Below are 18,598 nucleotides of genomic sequence, written 5' to 3'. Positions count from 1 at the left end.
CATATTATTCTGGCCAAGAGTAACACGGTTGCTGCAACTAAAGCGAGGAAGGAAAGCTGGCAAAAAATTGCTGACTGTTTGAATGCGTAAGTTAATAGGCTTATCAATATTAAATTTAATTAATATAGCTGTTTGGTCAATAGCCATATAACTTGCTACATGCCCCATGATGAACGCTATGCTGGCCTAGATGTGACGTTTGCATGTCTTAACATTAGATGTGACGTTAGGACTATTCTTATATATACCTTCAGTGCAAACCCTGGCAATGGAAAACGTTCATGGGAGCAAGTGAAGAACAAACATAAAAACATAATCCAAACCGGTAAGTAGCCTAGGCATAGGCCTACTTGAATTTCTCCAATAAACAGCCTATATGGTTGTAATGTTTAATACAAAAATTAGCTGACAGATATAAATGATCCCTTCTGCCGAAAATCGGTATCTTTCATATAAATAGTCATCCTAAAACTCTAATGGGTTTTGTCGGCCCTTAAATACTCTCGCCTTCCTTAGAGACCCTCTAACTATTCGCGCACCGAGCTCCACGGGATCCTCTAAGAAAGGACAAGCCATTTTCCGCATGTATTGACTGGTTGACTACCGGTGTTTCTATAGCGTCGAGCCGGAACTTAACCTGCCACCGAGCAGGTTAGCTCGCCAGCATAAGTTACCATGGCGATATAACGCGGTGAAGAGATCCACCTTCGTAGTACGGATGAACCAGTCTTGAACCTGAAGTTATCGCGCTAACCCCGTAATCCAGCTTCGTAGTACAGGGCTCTGATCTGAGTTCCCATTATCATCCATCCCTAGCAATCTATTCCACAGCCTCATCATACAGACATCCCTGCGACAACTCACACGACTCCCAGCCCACACTCCCGTAATGGCTAGGGTGGGGGCTAACTTGTGTACCCCCAGAAAGTATCTTATGGCTCTATTATGAATTGTTTCTATTGCCGGGTAGTTCTTAAAACCCCAGATTCCCACCACATAATCCATCACTGGACACACACATGCTTGATAGAGTAACACTGGACACACACATGCTTGATAGAGTAACACTGGACACACACATGCTTGATAGAGTAACACTGGACACACACATGCTTGATGGAGTAACACTGGACACACACATGCTTGATAGAGTAACACTGGACACACGCATGCTTGATAGAGTAACACTGGACACACACATGCTTGATAGAGTAACACTGGACACACACATGCTTGATAGAGTAACACTGGACACACACATGCTTGATAGAGTAACACTGGACACACACATGCTTGATAGAGTTTGGATGTTGCAAACCCCATATTTTTCAGCCACTTGGTTTTGCCAATGACTCCATCAGGAGCCCTACTGGCCGACTCAGAGAGAACTGCCTCCATCAGGAGCCCTACTGACCGACTCAGAGAACTGACTCCATCAGGAGCCCTACTGACCGACTCAGAGAACTGCCTCCATCAGGAGCCCTACTGACCCACTCAGAGAACTGCCTCCATCAGGAGCCCTACTGGCTGACTCAGAGAGAACTGACTCCATCAGGAGCCCTACTGGCTGACTCAGAGAGAACTGCCTCCATCAGGAGCCCTACTGGCTGACTCAGAGAGAACTGACTCCATCAGGAGCCCTACTGGCCGACTCAGAGAACTGACTCCATCAGGAGCCCTACTGGCCGACTCAGAGAGAACTGCCTCCATCAGGAGCCCTACTGGCTGACTCAGAGAGAACTGACTCCATCAGGAGCCCTACTGGCCGACTCAGAGAACTGACTCCATCAGGAGCCCTACTGGCCGACTCAGAGAACTGCCTCCATCAGGAGCCCTACTGGCCGACTCAGAGAACTGACTCCATCAGGAGCCCTACTGGCTGACTCAGAGAACTGACTCCATCAGGAGCCCTACTGACCCACTCAGAGAGAACTGCCTCCATCAGGAGCCCTACTGGCTGACTCAGAGAACTGCCTCCATCAGGAGCCCTACTGGCCGACTCAGAGAACTGCCTCCATCAGGAGCCCTACTGGCCGACTCAGAGAACTGCCTCCATCAGGAGCCCTACTGACTGACTCAGAGAACTGACTCCATCAGGAGCCCTACTGGCCGACTCAGAGAGAACTGTTGTGCCTTTTATAAAATTAATTTGTTGGTCCAGAAATAAACCAAGATATTATAGTATTTTGTGTAGTTCAGCTTTTTCTCTCCAAAACAGAATTGAAACTCACTTATAGTTGTACGTGGATTTCTGAAGTGCATTATCTCTGTTTTCTTTTCATTGATGGTCATTCTCCACTGGTTACACCACCTCTCTGCACAGGTGAGCATCTTCTGCAGATCTTCTTCTGACTCGGCCAGCAGAACTATATCGTCCTATAAGAGGGCACTGATGTTTTCCCCTCCACACTGTACTCCACATGGTAAAGATTTAATAATTGCCAGGTCATGTATATACACAGCGAAGAGGGTGGGAGACAAAGCGTCACCCTGTTTGACCCCGGAGAGAGTAGGAAACCAGAGTTTCGCTCACCCTCACACAGGCCTCTGGTGCTGTACAGAGAACATTGCATGGTAGAATCTTCCACTTACACCTATTTTAATGAGCCTATAAGCAAGGAGGTCTCTATTAATCAAATCAAAAGCTTTTTGGAAATCAATATAGCAGGCAAATGTAGGTTTGTTCTCTTGCAGTCTATTTCTGACTATTGAGCAGATTGTAAAAATATGGTCAATACACGCCCTCTGCTTACGAAAGCCATTCTGCTCATCCACTAAAAAGTTAGCCTTTCATTAAGAAGTGTGGAATACAGTTTATAAACTGTGCTCATTAAGAAGTGTGGAATACAGTTTATAAACTGAGCTCATTAAGCTGATCTCTCTGTAGTTAAAGGGTACCCTAGAATCTTCCTTCTGAGATTGTGGAATGGGATTTATAATGGATTTGAGCCAGAGAGCTGGCAGCCTACTGGTTTCAAAGCAGTTCTTAAACAGGCCTAAGAGAATTGGAGCCAACTGAGGTGATTTCAGAACCTCATTTGGGATATCTTCAATACCAGGGGCTTTCCCTGGTTTGGCTCTGCTAATCACTCTCATGACCTCTGACATGGAGATCTCTGTATTGAGATCCTCATTGTTCTGAAACCTCCAGCATTTCTGCTTCTAGCTTGATTTTCATTCGGCACACATCTTCAAAGAACCCCTCATAAAACCCCTTAATTTCGTCAAAAAATAAACCTGAGAAATCCTTCTCCCATTTGTTAAGCACCTGTGCACAACCACCAAACCTCCATCTTCCCCCCATACCTCCATTGGTATTTTCTTAGACCGCTTGGGCCCCAATTTGTTAATCTCATTCCAAAAACTCTGTGGATTCGATGTTTGAAATTGTTCTAAATGCAGCACTTGACCTCTCTCATACCTTCGTTTGAACATGCGATATTTTTTATCAAATGCATGTTGACTCTTCCTGAAATTGTTCAGAAGATGTTGTCTATCTACCCCTTTGCATTTTATAAATAATCATTCTGACCTGTGCATATCATACCAGAGATCTTGTAACTCTTTCTTCTACACGCGAAACGGTTGTTTTCATCAATCTGTCTTGATGAATCGCTAGTTGTGCTTACATAGAGCATAGGCCTGTTGTGGTATTTCACATGCCTCTGTAATATGATCTTTAGAAACGTCTTTAGACACGAAATAGCTTCCTCACTTGCTCCAGCACGCATGCGCACAGCGTGCTGGAGCAACGATTGAGCGCTGTGCGCATTAGTGCTGGAGCAAGTGAGCAAGCCATTTCGTTTCGAAAGACGTTTCTAAAGATCATGGCATGTGAAAACCACAACAGGCCTATGCTCTATGTAAGCACAACTAGCGATTCATCAAGACAGATTGATGAAAACAACCGTTTCGCGGCAGAAAATAGATTTTTAGAAACTGCATTTTTAGTGTCCTGACCACCGCCATTACATGGATATACTGGCTCGCGCTGGATTTTAAATTTCTTCTACATGCCTCCGAACTACACCAAAGTGATCTCGGTGAGTCAAACGTCTTATAATATGTCGTAAATAAGGTCCAGGTTGTCAAAAACGAGCATTGTCCTTTAAGGAACCTTTCTTAAGCAACCCTTTGTATGGGAATTAAGAAGTACTTTGGAGTTAAGTGCTTCTTAACTCATTCAGGAAACCCGGCCCTGTTCTAGTCCTGGGCTCCGCTATTGGGATGTGGTTGCCAATAACAACATTTCTGATTGGTGGAGAAATTGCTGTTGCACTATAGGATTGTTGTTAGCAGTTTAGTGTATTTTTTTCCTGTATGAACAGCAGTAGAGGGGACATACTTTAAAATACTGTCAAAAAATACAGTTTCGAAGATAAAATTCAGAAAATCTTCATCTACCATGTCATGAAAATTTGAGTATTTGAAGTTGCAGGTTTTACAGTTATTGAGATAGTGATGGATTTCATAATTTCTGCCAGGTCAAAGCATATGGAAGTTTCTGCTGACTTGAGCCTACATTTTGGTGGTGGTTGCAAAGTCATAGCACGTACGGCTGATTCATGATTTTTTGTTTTAAACTTTAGACGCTTGCTGTAGCGCCACCATCAGGACTGTTGGCCCCCAATGCCAGTTGAGGACCTCTGGTATAGGACTGGACCAGTGTGCAAAGTTTGGTGATTTTTCATGCATGGGAAGTCAGACTTCTGAAGAAGAAGAAGAAGAAGGAGGAGGAGGAGACAGAGGAGGAGACAGAGGAGGAGGAGAAGGACCTGTCCGGGCCCTACCTAATCAACTACAAACTGCTCAAAGGCACATTGCTAGATTCTGTGGGCCGAGAGGAATACAATGATGTCCACCTCTGGACATTTGATTGATTTTTCTGACCGCTAGATCGACCAGAAGACATTTCCATGCAACTGCTCTGATCGTGAATGGAGTAGAACATGGTGAAAATGACATAATGGTTAAAGGACAATGCTCGTTTTTGACAACCTGGACCTTATTTACGACATATTATAAGACGTTTGACTCACCGAGATCACTTTGGTGTAGTTCGGAGGCATGTAGAAGAAATTTCAAATCCAGCGCAAACCAGTATATCCATGTAATGGCGGTGGTTGGGGCACTTAGAATGCAGTTTCTAAAAATCTATTTTCTGCCGCGAAACGGTTGTTTTCATCAATCTGTCTTGATGAATCGCTAGTTGTGCTTACATAGAGCATAGGCCTGTTGTGGTTTTCACATGCCATGATCTTTAGAAACGTCTTTCAAAACGAAATAGCTTCCTCACTTGCTCCAGCACGCATTCGCACAGCGCGCAATCGTTGCTCCAGCACGCTGTGCGCATGCGTGCTGGAGCAAGTGAGGAAGCTATTTCGTGTCTAAAGACGTTTCTAAAGATCATATTACAGAGGCATGTGAAAAACAACACAACAGGCCTATGCTCTATGTAAGCACAACTAGCGATTCATCAAGACAGATTGATGAAAACCGTTTCGCGGCAGAAAATAGATTTTTAGAAACCCGACCACCGCCATTACATGGATATACTGGCTCGCGCTGGATTTTAAATTTCTTCTACATGCCTCCGAACTACACCAAAGTGATCTCGGTGAGTCAAACGTCTTATAATATGTCATAAATAAGGTCCAGGTTGTCAAAAACGAGCATTGTCCTTTAAGTCCTGTCTCGTTGTAGGTACTAATTGTAGCTACAGGGTGGACAAAAGAATGCAGTAATTTTAAGTGACTGGAGAACATAGCGGATATGTTCTCAAGTCCCATCTGAATGATAGCTGGGTTTGGCTACTGTTTGCAAGCTAGCTACTATTGGGTGGACAAAAGAACACACTAATGTTGGGCAAAGTTGAGCAATGGCAAAATAATTGTATGGTAGACTGGCGTGAGATAATAGTTCAGTGTTTGTAACATGGCAGCCACACTAATTTTGGGCAAAGCTGCAGCTGATGAGCAGCTATATAATTCTCTAGTAGGCCACTGGGACGCTGGGGGCGGGGTTCTATTGGGAGCAGTAGTTCTATTGGCTGTAGTATTTTATGTTAAAACTACCCAAAATGTTAAAGGAGTAGTAAAGGGAAAATGCATGTTTAGCCCTGTTTTAAGGTTACTTATGATCATATACAATGGTTCAGATCAAAACTTTGACAAAACTAGCACTGTCGAGAAAGTTGAGATTTGCTCTACCACCGTTTTGGTCATACAATGGATGTGGATGGGCATCTTGAAAAATCTCGATTTTCCCTTTACTACTCCTTTAATTCCCCTGTAGATACGCATGGCAAATATGAAAGCTGTCAGGCCAGCGGTGTCCCAGGAAAGCCCAGACAGAGGGACATCGGACAGGCGGAGCTCATTCATGAGTTAGATTTAAATATATTAGCTTGTCTGACGTTTCAGATCACCTTTCAGTAAGGCAGTAAGATGTTCTGTAAGAATGTCATGGTGGAAGGTGTAACGATAACCGGTATAATCATGACAAATTGTATAAACCACAATACAATCTGATTAAATTTATCACGACCCACCCTTTTCACCCTTAGAAAAACTCGTTGTAGGCTACTGTTCAGCATCAACCAAAGTTAGCAACAGTCTCCAAGACGCATTATTTTAATGTTCTTACAAACAAAAAAGGTGCCATAGTGATACTGATTTTCTATATTAAACTTGGTGAAATTATTTCAGTGTGCATTTTCAACATATTTTAAAAATACCACGATAATACTGATAACCATGATCATTTTGGTCACTATAATCAAGGAAGTAAAGGTCTTGCCGTCTCACTTGTAAAGTCGGGACGTAGGCTAATAATCTTAAATATCAAACGTTTGATATTATTGGGACCGCCCCGATGGGTCGACGAGCCGATGGGGAAATAGGCCTATAAGATTGGATCTGTAAACCCCTCACATTACAAGATAATCTGGGCCGATCATCGGCCCCGACCAACGTTCCAGACCAGGGCTGCGTTCAAATTCAGCTAACAGAGGCGAACGTTCGTCGCAAACATGTTTTCTCCAAACGGTCACATTTGAATGGCTTTTAATGAACGTTCCAAATAGTTCGCATAAACGCAACAAAATACCGTTAGGCTACAAGCCTGGGTCCATTGTGATCCTCATTCCGTTACTGGCGAACTCTCTCTCCAGACTGCTACACTACTCCGGGTGGAGACGTCAACAGACCAAGACGGAACATTTGAACTTTCACACCACACAATAATCACATCTTCCATTCACAGCTTGCTGGTCAGGGACAGGACGTGGAGGGTGTAGGTTATTGTCATTCTGTGAATAAAAACTCCAGGTTGCACTTGAGATATACTCATTAAAACGGAGACAGGGGTATTGGGACGTGTATTTTGTTAAAAAGGTCATTTATTTCTGGGTCGGGGGCACCCGGATCTGGAGTAATTTTCCTTTCACAGCAGAGATACACACAGCAATTAAAGATCATCTCTCGGGGAGAAGACACTTCGATTTCAAACTAACAGACTAGGTTTCAAGTTGCTATCATGAAGGGTTTGTGTCTTATCCTGTGGCTTTCCATGGTTAGACCAACACCGTCAGCCGTGTTAAACCTTGCTTTGAAATTGGGCTTATGAGGTAGCTACGTCAGTGAAGAATGTGTCATCATGTTTGTGTGTATGCAGATCCCAGACTCCCAAGCGAGCGGAGTGCCTCAAATGGCACACCCCTTTAACTCTACTTTAATGCTACGATACATCAACTGTTCCAGGGAAGTAGCACCCGCTGAATTAGAAAGAGGGATTGTTCAGATGATGGTTAGATTCCACTCTGGAGGGAACTACAGAGAACGTGGGGTTAGGGCCGCAAAAGTGGGCTCAGATCAGTTCACCAGTTTCTCTTCCGCAGAAAACCCAGGGCTGTTTTTGTCTACAGAGAGAGAGAGGAGCAGGGAATGTGGGGCACAGCCAGTGTCTGCATACTAGGCTTTGTACTGCTCCGAAATGTGGTAGATGGAACTTGCGCACCCTAGGGGGGTCTACTGGGTTTGGGGAGAGACGGTCCTACCAAGGAACTGGACGGGTTCCTGTTTGTTTGGGGTTACCTTGCCAGGGGTGGTTACCCATCAGGATTGCAGGACTCAGTGGTAGGAGGTTAAAGGGATAGTGGGAGAAAGACCGATTCAACATTCTGAAATCCGCCGTACTAGGAGAGAGACTAGGGCGGGGGTTGTGGATGGCATACTCACTCACATGGGGTCTAGAAAGATAGTTTGCTTTTCTTTTTCGCGCCTAGCGTGGGGGTCGAATTATTAGTGACGGACATTGAGAAACTTGCAGTGGCATTTGCAGTTCCAACAGAACAACTGATGCTTAGGGTTTGATTAATGAGGAGATGTCTAGCATGCGGAAGGCAGTGTAAGAAATTAAGGCAGACATGCTGTTTCACCATTGCGGATAATCAACTCCTGTTGCAGAATCAGATTGAACAGATCAGAGCCATGACTAATTCGCTACACATAGGCGAGGTGTCTCATTTCACATATCTGTTTGGTTGGTTGCAGGGCAATCCGCTCATATCTTTCTTACGGCAGATAGCGACACTTGTTTACAGATCTCGCTGTATCCTTAGCAGGGCATGTTCCGGAGGGAGGTCACGTTCGTACGTCAGTAGACTGGAGATGAGATCCATTGGCCACAGGTTCTGTAGGAATGGTCTAAGGGACACATGAAGCTATTCTATATAGGGTGTACCTGTATGGATGTTAGGTTCATACATGAAGTAACCTAATAGATAGTTATTTTGTTTTCCTTTGAAATTGTAATCTTGCTAGAGGAAGCAACGATTGGGATATTATGTAACTGTTCATCTGTTTATCTTAAGCACGCTTTTCTGTTCAGTTATTCTTTTTCTTTCTGCATAATGGCTGTTCAGGTTTAGGTTTTGGAAGTCAACATTTCTCTTGATCATTATGATTCTGCGTGTTCACGTATAATCTTAGGAGGGATTGTTGAATATTGTTGATTTTCAGAGAAAGGCCTTTTAATATGATCCTGTTAGCTATTTCCTAATTATGATGATTGACCTCTGAGTATGGCTGTCGGCTTGAGTTTTCGGTAAGAAACGGTGTCCCTCTTCCATAGACTTATGAGATAAAGACATTCCATGGCTGGTACACTCTGGGCCAAACACCATTGTTGTGGTTAGAGATAAAGGCCTGGGCGCCGAGGCGGCGTAGGTTAACGTGACAAAAGAAGGCCACAGAAGAGACCAGAGACAGTCTTATCGGAGAAGAGACGAGGGAGGGGGGACACTCAAACCACATAAGAACATTGCAACGAGACCAATGCTTTGATTTGGGTCCAGACAGCATACAGAGAGGTCAACTGTACATTAGGCATGCCATCGTCTTTTGTATGTAAAACCTTCTGGAATAAATCGCTTTTGCTGAGGCTCAAGTCCCGTGTTGGAGAGATTCATTCTGGACTGTGTGGTATTGTGTGAGATTGGGGCCGTCTTTTATTGGAAACAAAAAACACAACGCAGAGCTGAAATAAGGACAATAATAAAAGACAACGAGATTCATCACCAGCATAAGTAAGATGTTCTGTAGGAATGTCATAGTGGATAAGATAAGTAATTGTAGTGGATAAGATAAGTAATTGTAAGTAAGATGGCTCTGTAAGAATGTCATGGTGGACCTGCAGTTTGTCTTTCTCCATCCACTCATTCTGCAAACTCTCTTAATTGATTAATTTCTTAATTTCTCCACAGAGCTTCTTCAGTGACACTTACTTAGCGATCTCTGTAAAGGCCTCGACGAGGGATCCTTTGATTGTCTGGACGTGACTCCCGCTCACACACACCAGGCACCGGGGCTGAGGGGAACAGGAAGGGAAGCACGTGGAGCAGGTTTCCCTGCGTCGCTCGTCAGCATCGCTTCCACGCCCACTTTCCCACACTGGGTTCAATCTGAGGTCTTATTACTTGCACATCAATATTACTGACAGAATAATGTGGAAAGATGTTGTCTTACCTGAATCATGTCGGAGTACACGGCCAATCTCAGCGCCACTGCAGTCCCTAAGGACAGGCCCAGGATGGCGACCCGGTCCCCGCACACCTGAGGATGCTGCTGCAGGAGCCTGAACGCAGTCTTGGGACGAGAGGTTTGGTTTCAGCGTTAAGAACATCAAACTCATTGTACTGTTACACAGCTGAGTCCTTCTGCACTCTCTACAGACAGCATACTCCCGTCCACTCTTCACAGACTCCGTATCAAGGCATAAGATAACAGTTTTAAGTGTCTTCTAATGTGACTGATTAAAAATATTTCCATGTAATATTTTATGTTAACAGACACGGCATTTTGATTTTGACAGTTTGCGGATGACACCACTGTGATGGGCCTGCTCTCCCCCAATGACTCATCTGAATCGGCCTTCCTCCAGGAGGTGTCAGACCTAGTAACATGGTGTCAAAACAACCTGACCATGAACACGAGCAAGACAAAAGATTGTGGAATTCAGGAGAGGAGGAAAAAGCTAACCCCCTGGCCCCAACATCATCTACGGGGAGGAAGTGGAGAGGGTGAGCCACTTCAAATTCCTGGGGATGCAGATGTCTGATAATCTGATTTGGGCACACAACACATCTACTTTCTGAGGTGCCTGCGGAGATCGGGCACACAAACACTTGAGAACTTCTACCACAGCAGCATCTTCCTGACTGTAGCATCACAGCTGGTACGGCAACACCACCGCTAACGACAGGCACGCCGTCCAGAGGGAGGTGAAGACAGCAGAAGATCATGGGTGTGGAGCTCCCAGCCATCGAGGATCTCTACAACCAACGCTGCCGCAGGAAGGCCATCTCCATTACTAAAGACACCGACCACCCCAGCTACCACCTGTTCACACCATCTCACCAGAGAGACGGAAGATGGCTGAGCATCAGGACCACGAAGGAGGAGGTTCCACAACAGCTTCTTTCCTGACCTGGTCCGCAAGCTCAACAGCCAACAGCTGCAGTAGACTGACCCTGAAGACCCCCCTGGTCAGAACCCCCCCACCACCCATTATGCCCCCCCCGACTGGTCTGTTCTGATGGACCAGTCTCTCAAACCCACTCCCCTGCCCTTGCTGGCTAGGGATGGGCTGGTGATTGTGTAGTTTGGACTAGGTGCGTAATTTGTGCTAGATGTGTTTGTCTCGAAAAAAAAAAGATTGCTGAACCTTTGATCAAGGTGAATAGTACTTTGTCTGCTGAAGGGGTCACTGTGACATACAGTGTCCTGCGTGTTGTGGGTCCTGTATTCTGTGGCATACAGTTCTGTGTTCTCTGGTACCTCAAAGTACTGGTTCCCCACATGTGTGGTGGAGCCCTGGGAGGTCCTGGGGGCCATGTACTCCAGGGCCAGGGACACAAAGCCCCGCGAGGCCAAGAGGGCGGAGCGGTACTCCACCAGGCCCCCTCCTGCCCCCCACAGGTCCAGCAGAGCTGGGAAGGGTCCGGGACCTGGGAAAAGACAACACACACCAGGTCAACGTGCCTCAGAACAGCAGGTTATCAGAACTTAGAACAACATAGCACAAATCTGTCTATGTGCTATGTGCTTTGTTGTAATATTGTTTGGTGTCTTAAATTCAAAAAAGCATACTTCCACAGTGTGTGAACATGTATCATAAAAGAAGAAAAATGAACCGGCACTCACGGTATTCCAAATAATTGGATAAAAGTTTATTTTGCTAAAGTGGCCTACGGGCAGAGCACAACAACGGACGTTTCAGCCAGGGGCTTTCTCCAGCGTTGGGGCAGGGCATACAGAACCATGGCTTAAATCAGATGCCAACAGGTGTCTCAATCAGTCACAGAACACAATTAGTCTCAGGTGTTACCAGTTCACCAATCAATCAATCAGTCCAAGTCCCACAATGGGATCCTAGGACAACAGTAAGGAAAAAAAGACAGAAAAAACAACATTAAATTGTTTGTTTTCCGAGACTGCAACTGGGTAGACTCTCATATAATAAAGCTTGGACAGAACTAAAGGTAAAGAAAAGAAAATGTCGCATCTCACACTGTTTACAAAAAACAACTCAATAGGAGTTCCTCATTGAATCCTTTTGGATACTCTGTTTGTAAAGTGTGAATCCAAAAAGATTCTTTCTGAAGCACTTTTCTGTCTCTGTCACCTCCTCTCCTAAAAGGCACAGTGGTTTGGATTCCTCGAGAGCGTAAGGAGCATACTGCACATCCTGACCCGCCAGGTTCAAATGTTTGGCTACAGGGGACTTAGGCTGAAACGTCTGTTGTTGTGCTCTGCCCGTAGGCCACTTAAGCAAAATAACCGTTCAGCCAATTTTTGTGCCAGTTCTTCCAGTTTTTCTTCTTCGATTCTAGTCCTCGACTGGGACTGTGCACCCGTGACCTACTAGTCTACTTTGTTTCAGGGTCTTTTTAAGTTGTGCTCGCATTTTCCCTTGAACATGCATCATAAATACATACAGTATGTCCTCTGCAGCACTGCCTACAGTTGTATGACGCTTTATAGTATGTTACAGCATGGAACTCATATCACAAACCAGGTGGTAGAAAGAGGGTCCCTGTGACTCCATCTTCTGTGATGTGGATCCTGCGGACCCCGGGGGCGATGTACCAGCGCTCTGCCACCACGCTGGCCAGCGCCGCCCGCTCCCTGAACCCCTGACTCAGGTGTCCCTGGTACACGGATATGTCGACCACCATGGGCGTCTGCACCTCCTTTTTCCGCAACCTGCAATGAAAATACGGAACTAATGTACAATGCCACTTAGGCACAGTTCATTGATTACAAAGGAGATGTTTGGAGGAGACAAATGCAAATGGTCTAGTTTATATCAAATTTACCTAAATCCAACTCTACTGCCTGGTACTGGTCTATTGCTCCAGAGAAGACCCATAGGTTCAACACCATCATATGTCCCTCCCATACTTGCGTCATTGGCAACTGTAAACAAGTTATAGACCTAGTGTAAATAGAAATGAACTCGCCAAATGACTTTCAAGTTTCAACAATTCGAATGAACCTATTCAACAACATTGTTGAGTGTCATACCATTCACCAGCCCTGCAGCATCACTGACATAGTGACCGAAGGCCTCCCAGAAGTTTCCGTCGTCTGAGTGGATCAGGCCGTGCAGGGTGACCCGGTGAGCGGGCGGCAGACCACGGACCCGCACGGCGAAGGGCTCGTCCACCAGCCCTCTGCACGGATCCACCAGCAGAAGAGGACTGGGCTTTTTCTCCGCCATTCTGACAGTCAAGATGGAAAGAGAACTTACCATTCGATATCTGATTTATTGGCCATGTACAGTTAGGCCCATACATATTTGGACATTGACAGTTGTCATCATTTTGGCTCTGTACACCACCACATTTGAAATGGAACAATCAAGATGTCCTTTGAGTGTTAACGTTCAGCTTTATGATAAAGGTATTTACATCCAAATCAGGTGAACGGTGTAGGAATTAAACAATTGAATATGCCCCCCACTTTAAGGGACCAAAATTGGACAATTGGCTGCTCAGCTGTTCCATGGCCAAGTGTGTGTTATTCCCTCGTTATTTCATTTACAAGGAGCAGATAAAGGGTATAGAGTTAATTTCAAGTGTAGTACTTGCATTTGGAATCTGTTGCTGCCAACTCTCACTATGAAATCCAAAGAGCCGTCACTATCAGTGAGGCAAGCCATCATTAGGCTGAACAATCAAAACAAACCCATCAGAGAGACGGCAAAAACATCCCAAAGCAATGTTTATTAGGCTACGTTGCAGGAAGTCCTGTGATAGATGTTTTTCAAATCGACAGAATATTTGCTACCTACAAATGCAACAAGGGGTACTTAGCTGGGACAATCGTGCAACATGGGAATTTTTTGGCTTGATTGTATTTTGCAGTAGGCAAGCCACTATCAGATATAGAAGGACATCCTGGTATTTTTGCCATATTGCATGTGGCATACCATGTATTGGGACATACTACATCCTTTTTTGGCATCCTATAGAGTATGGAAGTATGCGCTTCAGAACGCAGCCCAGGGCTTGTCGTTGTTCTAGCTGATCTGGGTGCGGGTTGGAACATACACTCTCGACGAAGCTGATGTGTGACGACGCAGTTTCTGTGTCCTCGTCCTGGTTGTTAGCAGATTCAGTGCCTGCCAGGTCAATGTAGCCCTGATCATGGCCGGCCTGTTCTAGCCACGCACGTGATTTCTCCTTAGCTTCGTTGGTCCAGCTCGTCTATGTCCTGACGACAGGCTTGGAAAATTTCAGTTTCTGCCTGTATTCAGGGATGAAGAATAGTTGTGAATTACAACAATTGCAAAATGCATTCTTATCCCCCTGGTCGCCCTTATTTCGGAGTATAGGACAGAGGTTCCAGGATGTGTTGATGTGTTGTTTATCAGGACATGACCTCATAGCGGTGGGAAGTGTGAATACAGATTCGGCACGCTGGAATTGGAGGGACTTTAGTTTATGGGCCCGACCAGATTGGGGCACGACTCAGTGGAAAAACGTACTTATAATGTTTGAAAAGATTCATGTCTGTAGATGATATTTTGGTATGATAACCAGTGGTAGCTGTGTCACAGTAGCCAACTCATGAAGTTACCCACCTCCTAAAGTAAATAGCCTTTTAGACGCTGTTGCATATCCTGATTTAGGTGACATTTTTAAATATGTTTGTGTTATGTTTGGTATCATTTTAAAGGGGGCCTTCTTGGCTTTCATTCAAGCCCAGTTGTGAAGCATTTTGGCAAATATAGAGGTCACGGGAACACTTCAAACCATCAACGACACATTTTTTCACAATTTTTGCCTTATATAAACGAGGCTGAGGTTAGAACCCGTTTCTTATATAAACGAGGCTGAGGTTAGAACCCGTTTCTTATATAAACGAGGCTGAGGTTAGAACCCGTTTCTTATATAAACGAGGCTGAGGTTAGAACCCGTTTCTTATGTAAACGAGGCTGAGGTTAGAACCCGTTTCTTATATAAACGAGGCTGAGGTTAGAACCAGTTTCTATTATAAACGAGGCTGAGGTTAGAACCCGTTTCTTATATAAACGAGGCTGAGGTTAGAACCCGTTTCTTATATAAACGAGGCTGAGGTAAGAACCCGTTTCTTATATAAACGAGGCTGAGGTTAGAACCCGTTTCTCAGAACCCGTTATCCGGTCCACCTTAAAAAAAAAAAGGTTCAAATCGGGATTGAATCAAGATTAAAAGAAAACTAGAAAATTGCATTTCCTGCAGAAAATGCGTGTGAATGCTGAGCAGCTGAACGGAATAGCACAAGCATTGCTGAAAATGCATGAATGTTAAAAATCAGAAATGTCAAATGCATCACACCTGAACAGCTGAAAAGCCTGGAAGTTGAAAAACCTTGAAGCTTAGCTGAACTGTGAAACTGGCAGAATTGGAAGCTGAAGTGCATAACATAAAGAAGCTAAGAACTTAAATACATTGCTACAAAAGCTGGAAGATAAACTGTTACACTGTAATGATGGAATGTATAGCTAAAAAGATTGGAAGCCTGTCGGGGACAGTACAGTGACCTGTGGGCAATCTCTATGCACCAGACGGTCAAGACCGTATGTCTCTAGCCCACATGGGCTGAGTTCTGTGGTTCATGGCGTGGATAGTGGTGTGGTGGAAAGACTCCGCCCCCTTGGGTCACAGGGCTGGTCGGGGGCAGTGCACCCACTGGTGAAGACCGTGTGTCTCTAGCTCACTCAGGGGCTGAGTTGTGGGATCTGTGGCGTGGATAGTGGCGTGGTGGCAAGACTCCGCCTCCTTCCACAACCCGTCGGGGACAGTACAGTGACCTCTTGGCAATCTCTGTGCACCCACCTGTGAAGATCATGTGTCTCTAGCCCACTCAAGGGCTGAGTTGTGGTGTCCGTGGTGTGGCGGCGCGACTCCGCACCCTTGGGTCAGAGCCGGTCTTGAACAGGCCCCCACCTGCCCCCACCGCCGATGACCCTGTGTCCTTAGCCCACTCAGGGTCTGAGTTGTGGGGTGCGTGGCGTGGATAGTGGCGTGGTGGCGAGACTCCGCCCCCTTGGATAAGAGCCGGTCGTGGACAGTGTAGGCCGTGCCGGGCTACCCACCTGCCTTCACCAGTGAGGACCGTGTGTCTCTATCCACCTCAGAGGCTGTGTTGTGAGGTCCGTGGCGTGATGGCGAGACACCGCCCCCTCTGGTCAGAGCAGGTCGGGGGCATGCACCCAACAGTGAAGACCGTGTGTCTGTAGCTCACTCAGGGGCTGAGATGTGGGGACAGTGGCGTGGATAGTGGCGTGGTGACGAGACTCCGCCCCCTCGGGTCAGAGCCGGTCGAGGACAGTGTACTGCTCCCTGGACCACCCACATGGACCCAACCGTGAAAACTGCATCTTTAGCCAACTCAGGGTCTGAGATGTTGGGACGGTGGCGTGGATAGTGGCGTGGTGGCGAGACTCCGCCCCCTCAGGTCAGAGGTTGTGGGGGGCAGGTCAGTGATTGCCAGGCCATCCCCATGCACCCCTCATTTGAGACCATGTGTCTATAGCCCACTCCGGGGCGGAGCAGTAGCTGTGGAGGTGTTGTATGGAAGTTGAGGTTAGAAGCAGTAGCAGTGAAAAGCAGTAGGTGTTTGTTATAAGTACTGCTAGTACTACACTCAAAATTGGATTAGACCACTCATCATAACTCATAGTTTTATTGAGTTCAATAGCTGAAAGGGGAGAAAATATATTAATATGAGTTTACAGCCTGAAAAAGTGTCATTCTGAATATTCCTTTGAATAGAAGGAAGGAAGGAAGGAAGGAAAGAAGGAAGGATGGATGGAATATGAATGCTACCACAGTAGTCATAAAAGGGTGCCTGTACAGAGAGCCTGCACGTGTCCCCAAATTCAAATCCCAACTGACACTGTGAGCATCCTCTCATTCACTTCAATGGAAAGGCATGCCGGCTTCAGACAGCTCTCTCTCAAAAAGTATAAATGTCACAGCCTAGATATTGACACCGTAGGAATCCTGAGAAAATGCTGAACATTTAAGGCTATGATATGTCCGTGTAGCTTAAAAACTGTAGGCATGGCGACGAGTTAGAAAAAGGGTAAAAATGCAAAATTAGCAGCTCAAAAGGTAGAGTGTGGGCCCATACGTTTCAAGGGAGAGCGCAGTTGCTGAACGAATCGTCATACAGCTAAAACTATAAGTCACACGGCCTAGATACTTACATTGTACGAATCAGCACAGTTGTGTGAACGTTTTAATGTATAATATGTGTATGAGCTGTTAAAAATGTAGGAGTGACAGCAGTTTACAAAACGTGTAGATGTTTTCAAAAAACAGGCTCCCACACTCTAAAAACTGAACATTCCACACATCCACTTCAATGTTAAAAAAGGTCCAAAACAAACTTAAATTACATAAAAACTATAAGTAATTTTAAAAATCTGTTGAATGTGTTAAATTTGCTAAAGGTCCTGAACATTTTAAATTTTGAAAGAGGTTTCTAGCACAAAAAATGAAGGAGATAGGTTTCAAAGCTGAAGAGGATTTCAAGGTCTGCCCATAGACTTCCATTGTAAAAAATTGTTGAAAAAAGCTGAATATTTTAAAAAGTATGAAAGTTATTAAAAATCTGAAAGAGTCCATGAAGACCTTAACAAGCTGAACATTTTGATAGTTGAATGGTTCTGTAGCTCAAAGTATGAAGGAGTTGAAGGCTGAAGAAGGTTAACTCCCCTAAAGACTTCCATTCAATTTTTTTTTTTGAAAAAGCTGAATATTTTAAAAAGAATAAAAGTTATAAAAAATCTGAAAGAAGTCCCATCATGTCCTTAACAAGCTGAACATTTTGATACCTGAATGGTTTAAATAGCTCAAAGTAGGAAGGAGCTACAGCGAGCCAAAAAACGTACAGAAGAATAATAATAAAGAACTGGATAACAATAGTATGAATGCTCTAAAGCAGGGGTGTCAAACTTTGGCCCGCAGTGTAATTATATTTGGCCCGCGAGGCAATACCAAATGACTACTAGAGCTGGCTCGCCAGTATTATACAGCGCATTCACCGCTAATACTACAAATCCCACAATGCTCTGCTGTTGTTTTGGCGCGTCAATCAAGACAGGACCCAGAAACGCCCTCTCTTCTGTGACAGTAGTCATAGCAATCTCATACTACAACTGTAACCGTGTTACCCCTTCTTAAAAATGGCAAAAAGAAAGGCAGAAAACAGAAGCTTTACGTTATGTAACGTCTCACTGTGATAGAGACACCTGTGTTGACCTAGCCGGCCGCTGTGTTTGCTCTGTTCCTGTTCATTCAATCCTGTCTGCCTACTTGCCGGCCTGTCTGCCTGCCTGGCTGTCTGTCTGCATGCCGGCTGTCTGTCTGTCTGCCTGGCTGTAGGACAGTCAGGGTTTTACAAGCTTCTCTACTGAGCAGATGGAGCACCAACACTTGTGTCTGAGGGCGTATTCACATATGTTAGTGCACACCATTGATGCGCACCAAAAGCGAAAGTGATGTGCATATTCAATGTTAAAGCAAAACTTGTTTGGGTCCATA

The 18,598-nt window shown here is 45.1% G+C and overlaps 1 protein-coding gene across 1 annotated transcript in view; it reads right to left on the bottom strand.

Annotated features, from left to right (window-relative positions):
- Positions 1–18,598, bottom strand: part of LOC311320621 (peroxisomal succinyl-coenzyme A thioesterase-like) — a 30,137-nt gene that overhangs the window by 8,537 nt on the left and 3,002 nt on the right. Inside the window, exons 2-8 of the mRNA XM_084452416.1 lie at positions 14,114–14,309; positions 13,086–13,282; positions 12,878–12,977; positions 12,574–12,764; positions 11,337–11,506; positions 10,026–10,145; positions 9,785–9,867 (exon numbers count right to left, since the gene is read on the bottom strand). Of these exons, the coding sequence (XP_084308542.1) occupies positions 9,785–9,867; positions 10,026–10,145; positions 11,337–11,506; positions 12,574–12,764; positions 12,878–12,977; positions 13,086–13,282; positions 14,114–14,211 (959 nt within the window). The 5' untranslated portion in view covers positions 14,212–14,309. The remainder of the gene's footprint in view (positions 1–9,784; positions 9,868–10,025; positions 10,146–11,336; positions 11,507–12,573; positions 12,765–12,877; positions 12,978–13,085; positions 13,283–14,113; positions 14,310–18,598) is intronic.

This window comes from Borostomias antarcticus (genome assembly GCF_949987555.1).
Source record: "Borostomias antarcticus genome assembly, chromosome: 18".
Classification (NCBI taxonomy): domain Eukaryota; kingdom Metazoa; phylum Chordata; class Actinopteri; order Stomiiformes; family Stomiidae; genus Borostomias; species Borostomias antarcticus.
This window is presented reverse-complemented; position numbering and strand designations above follow the sequence as displayed.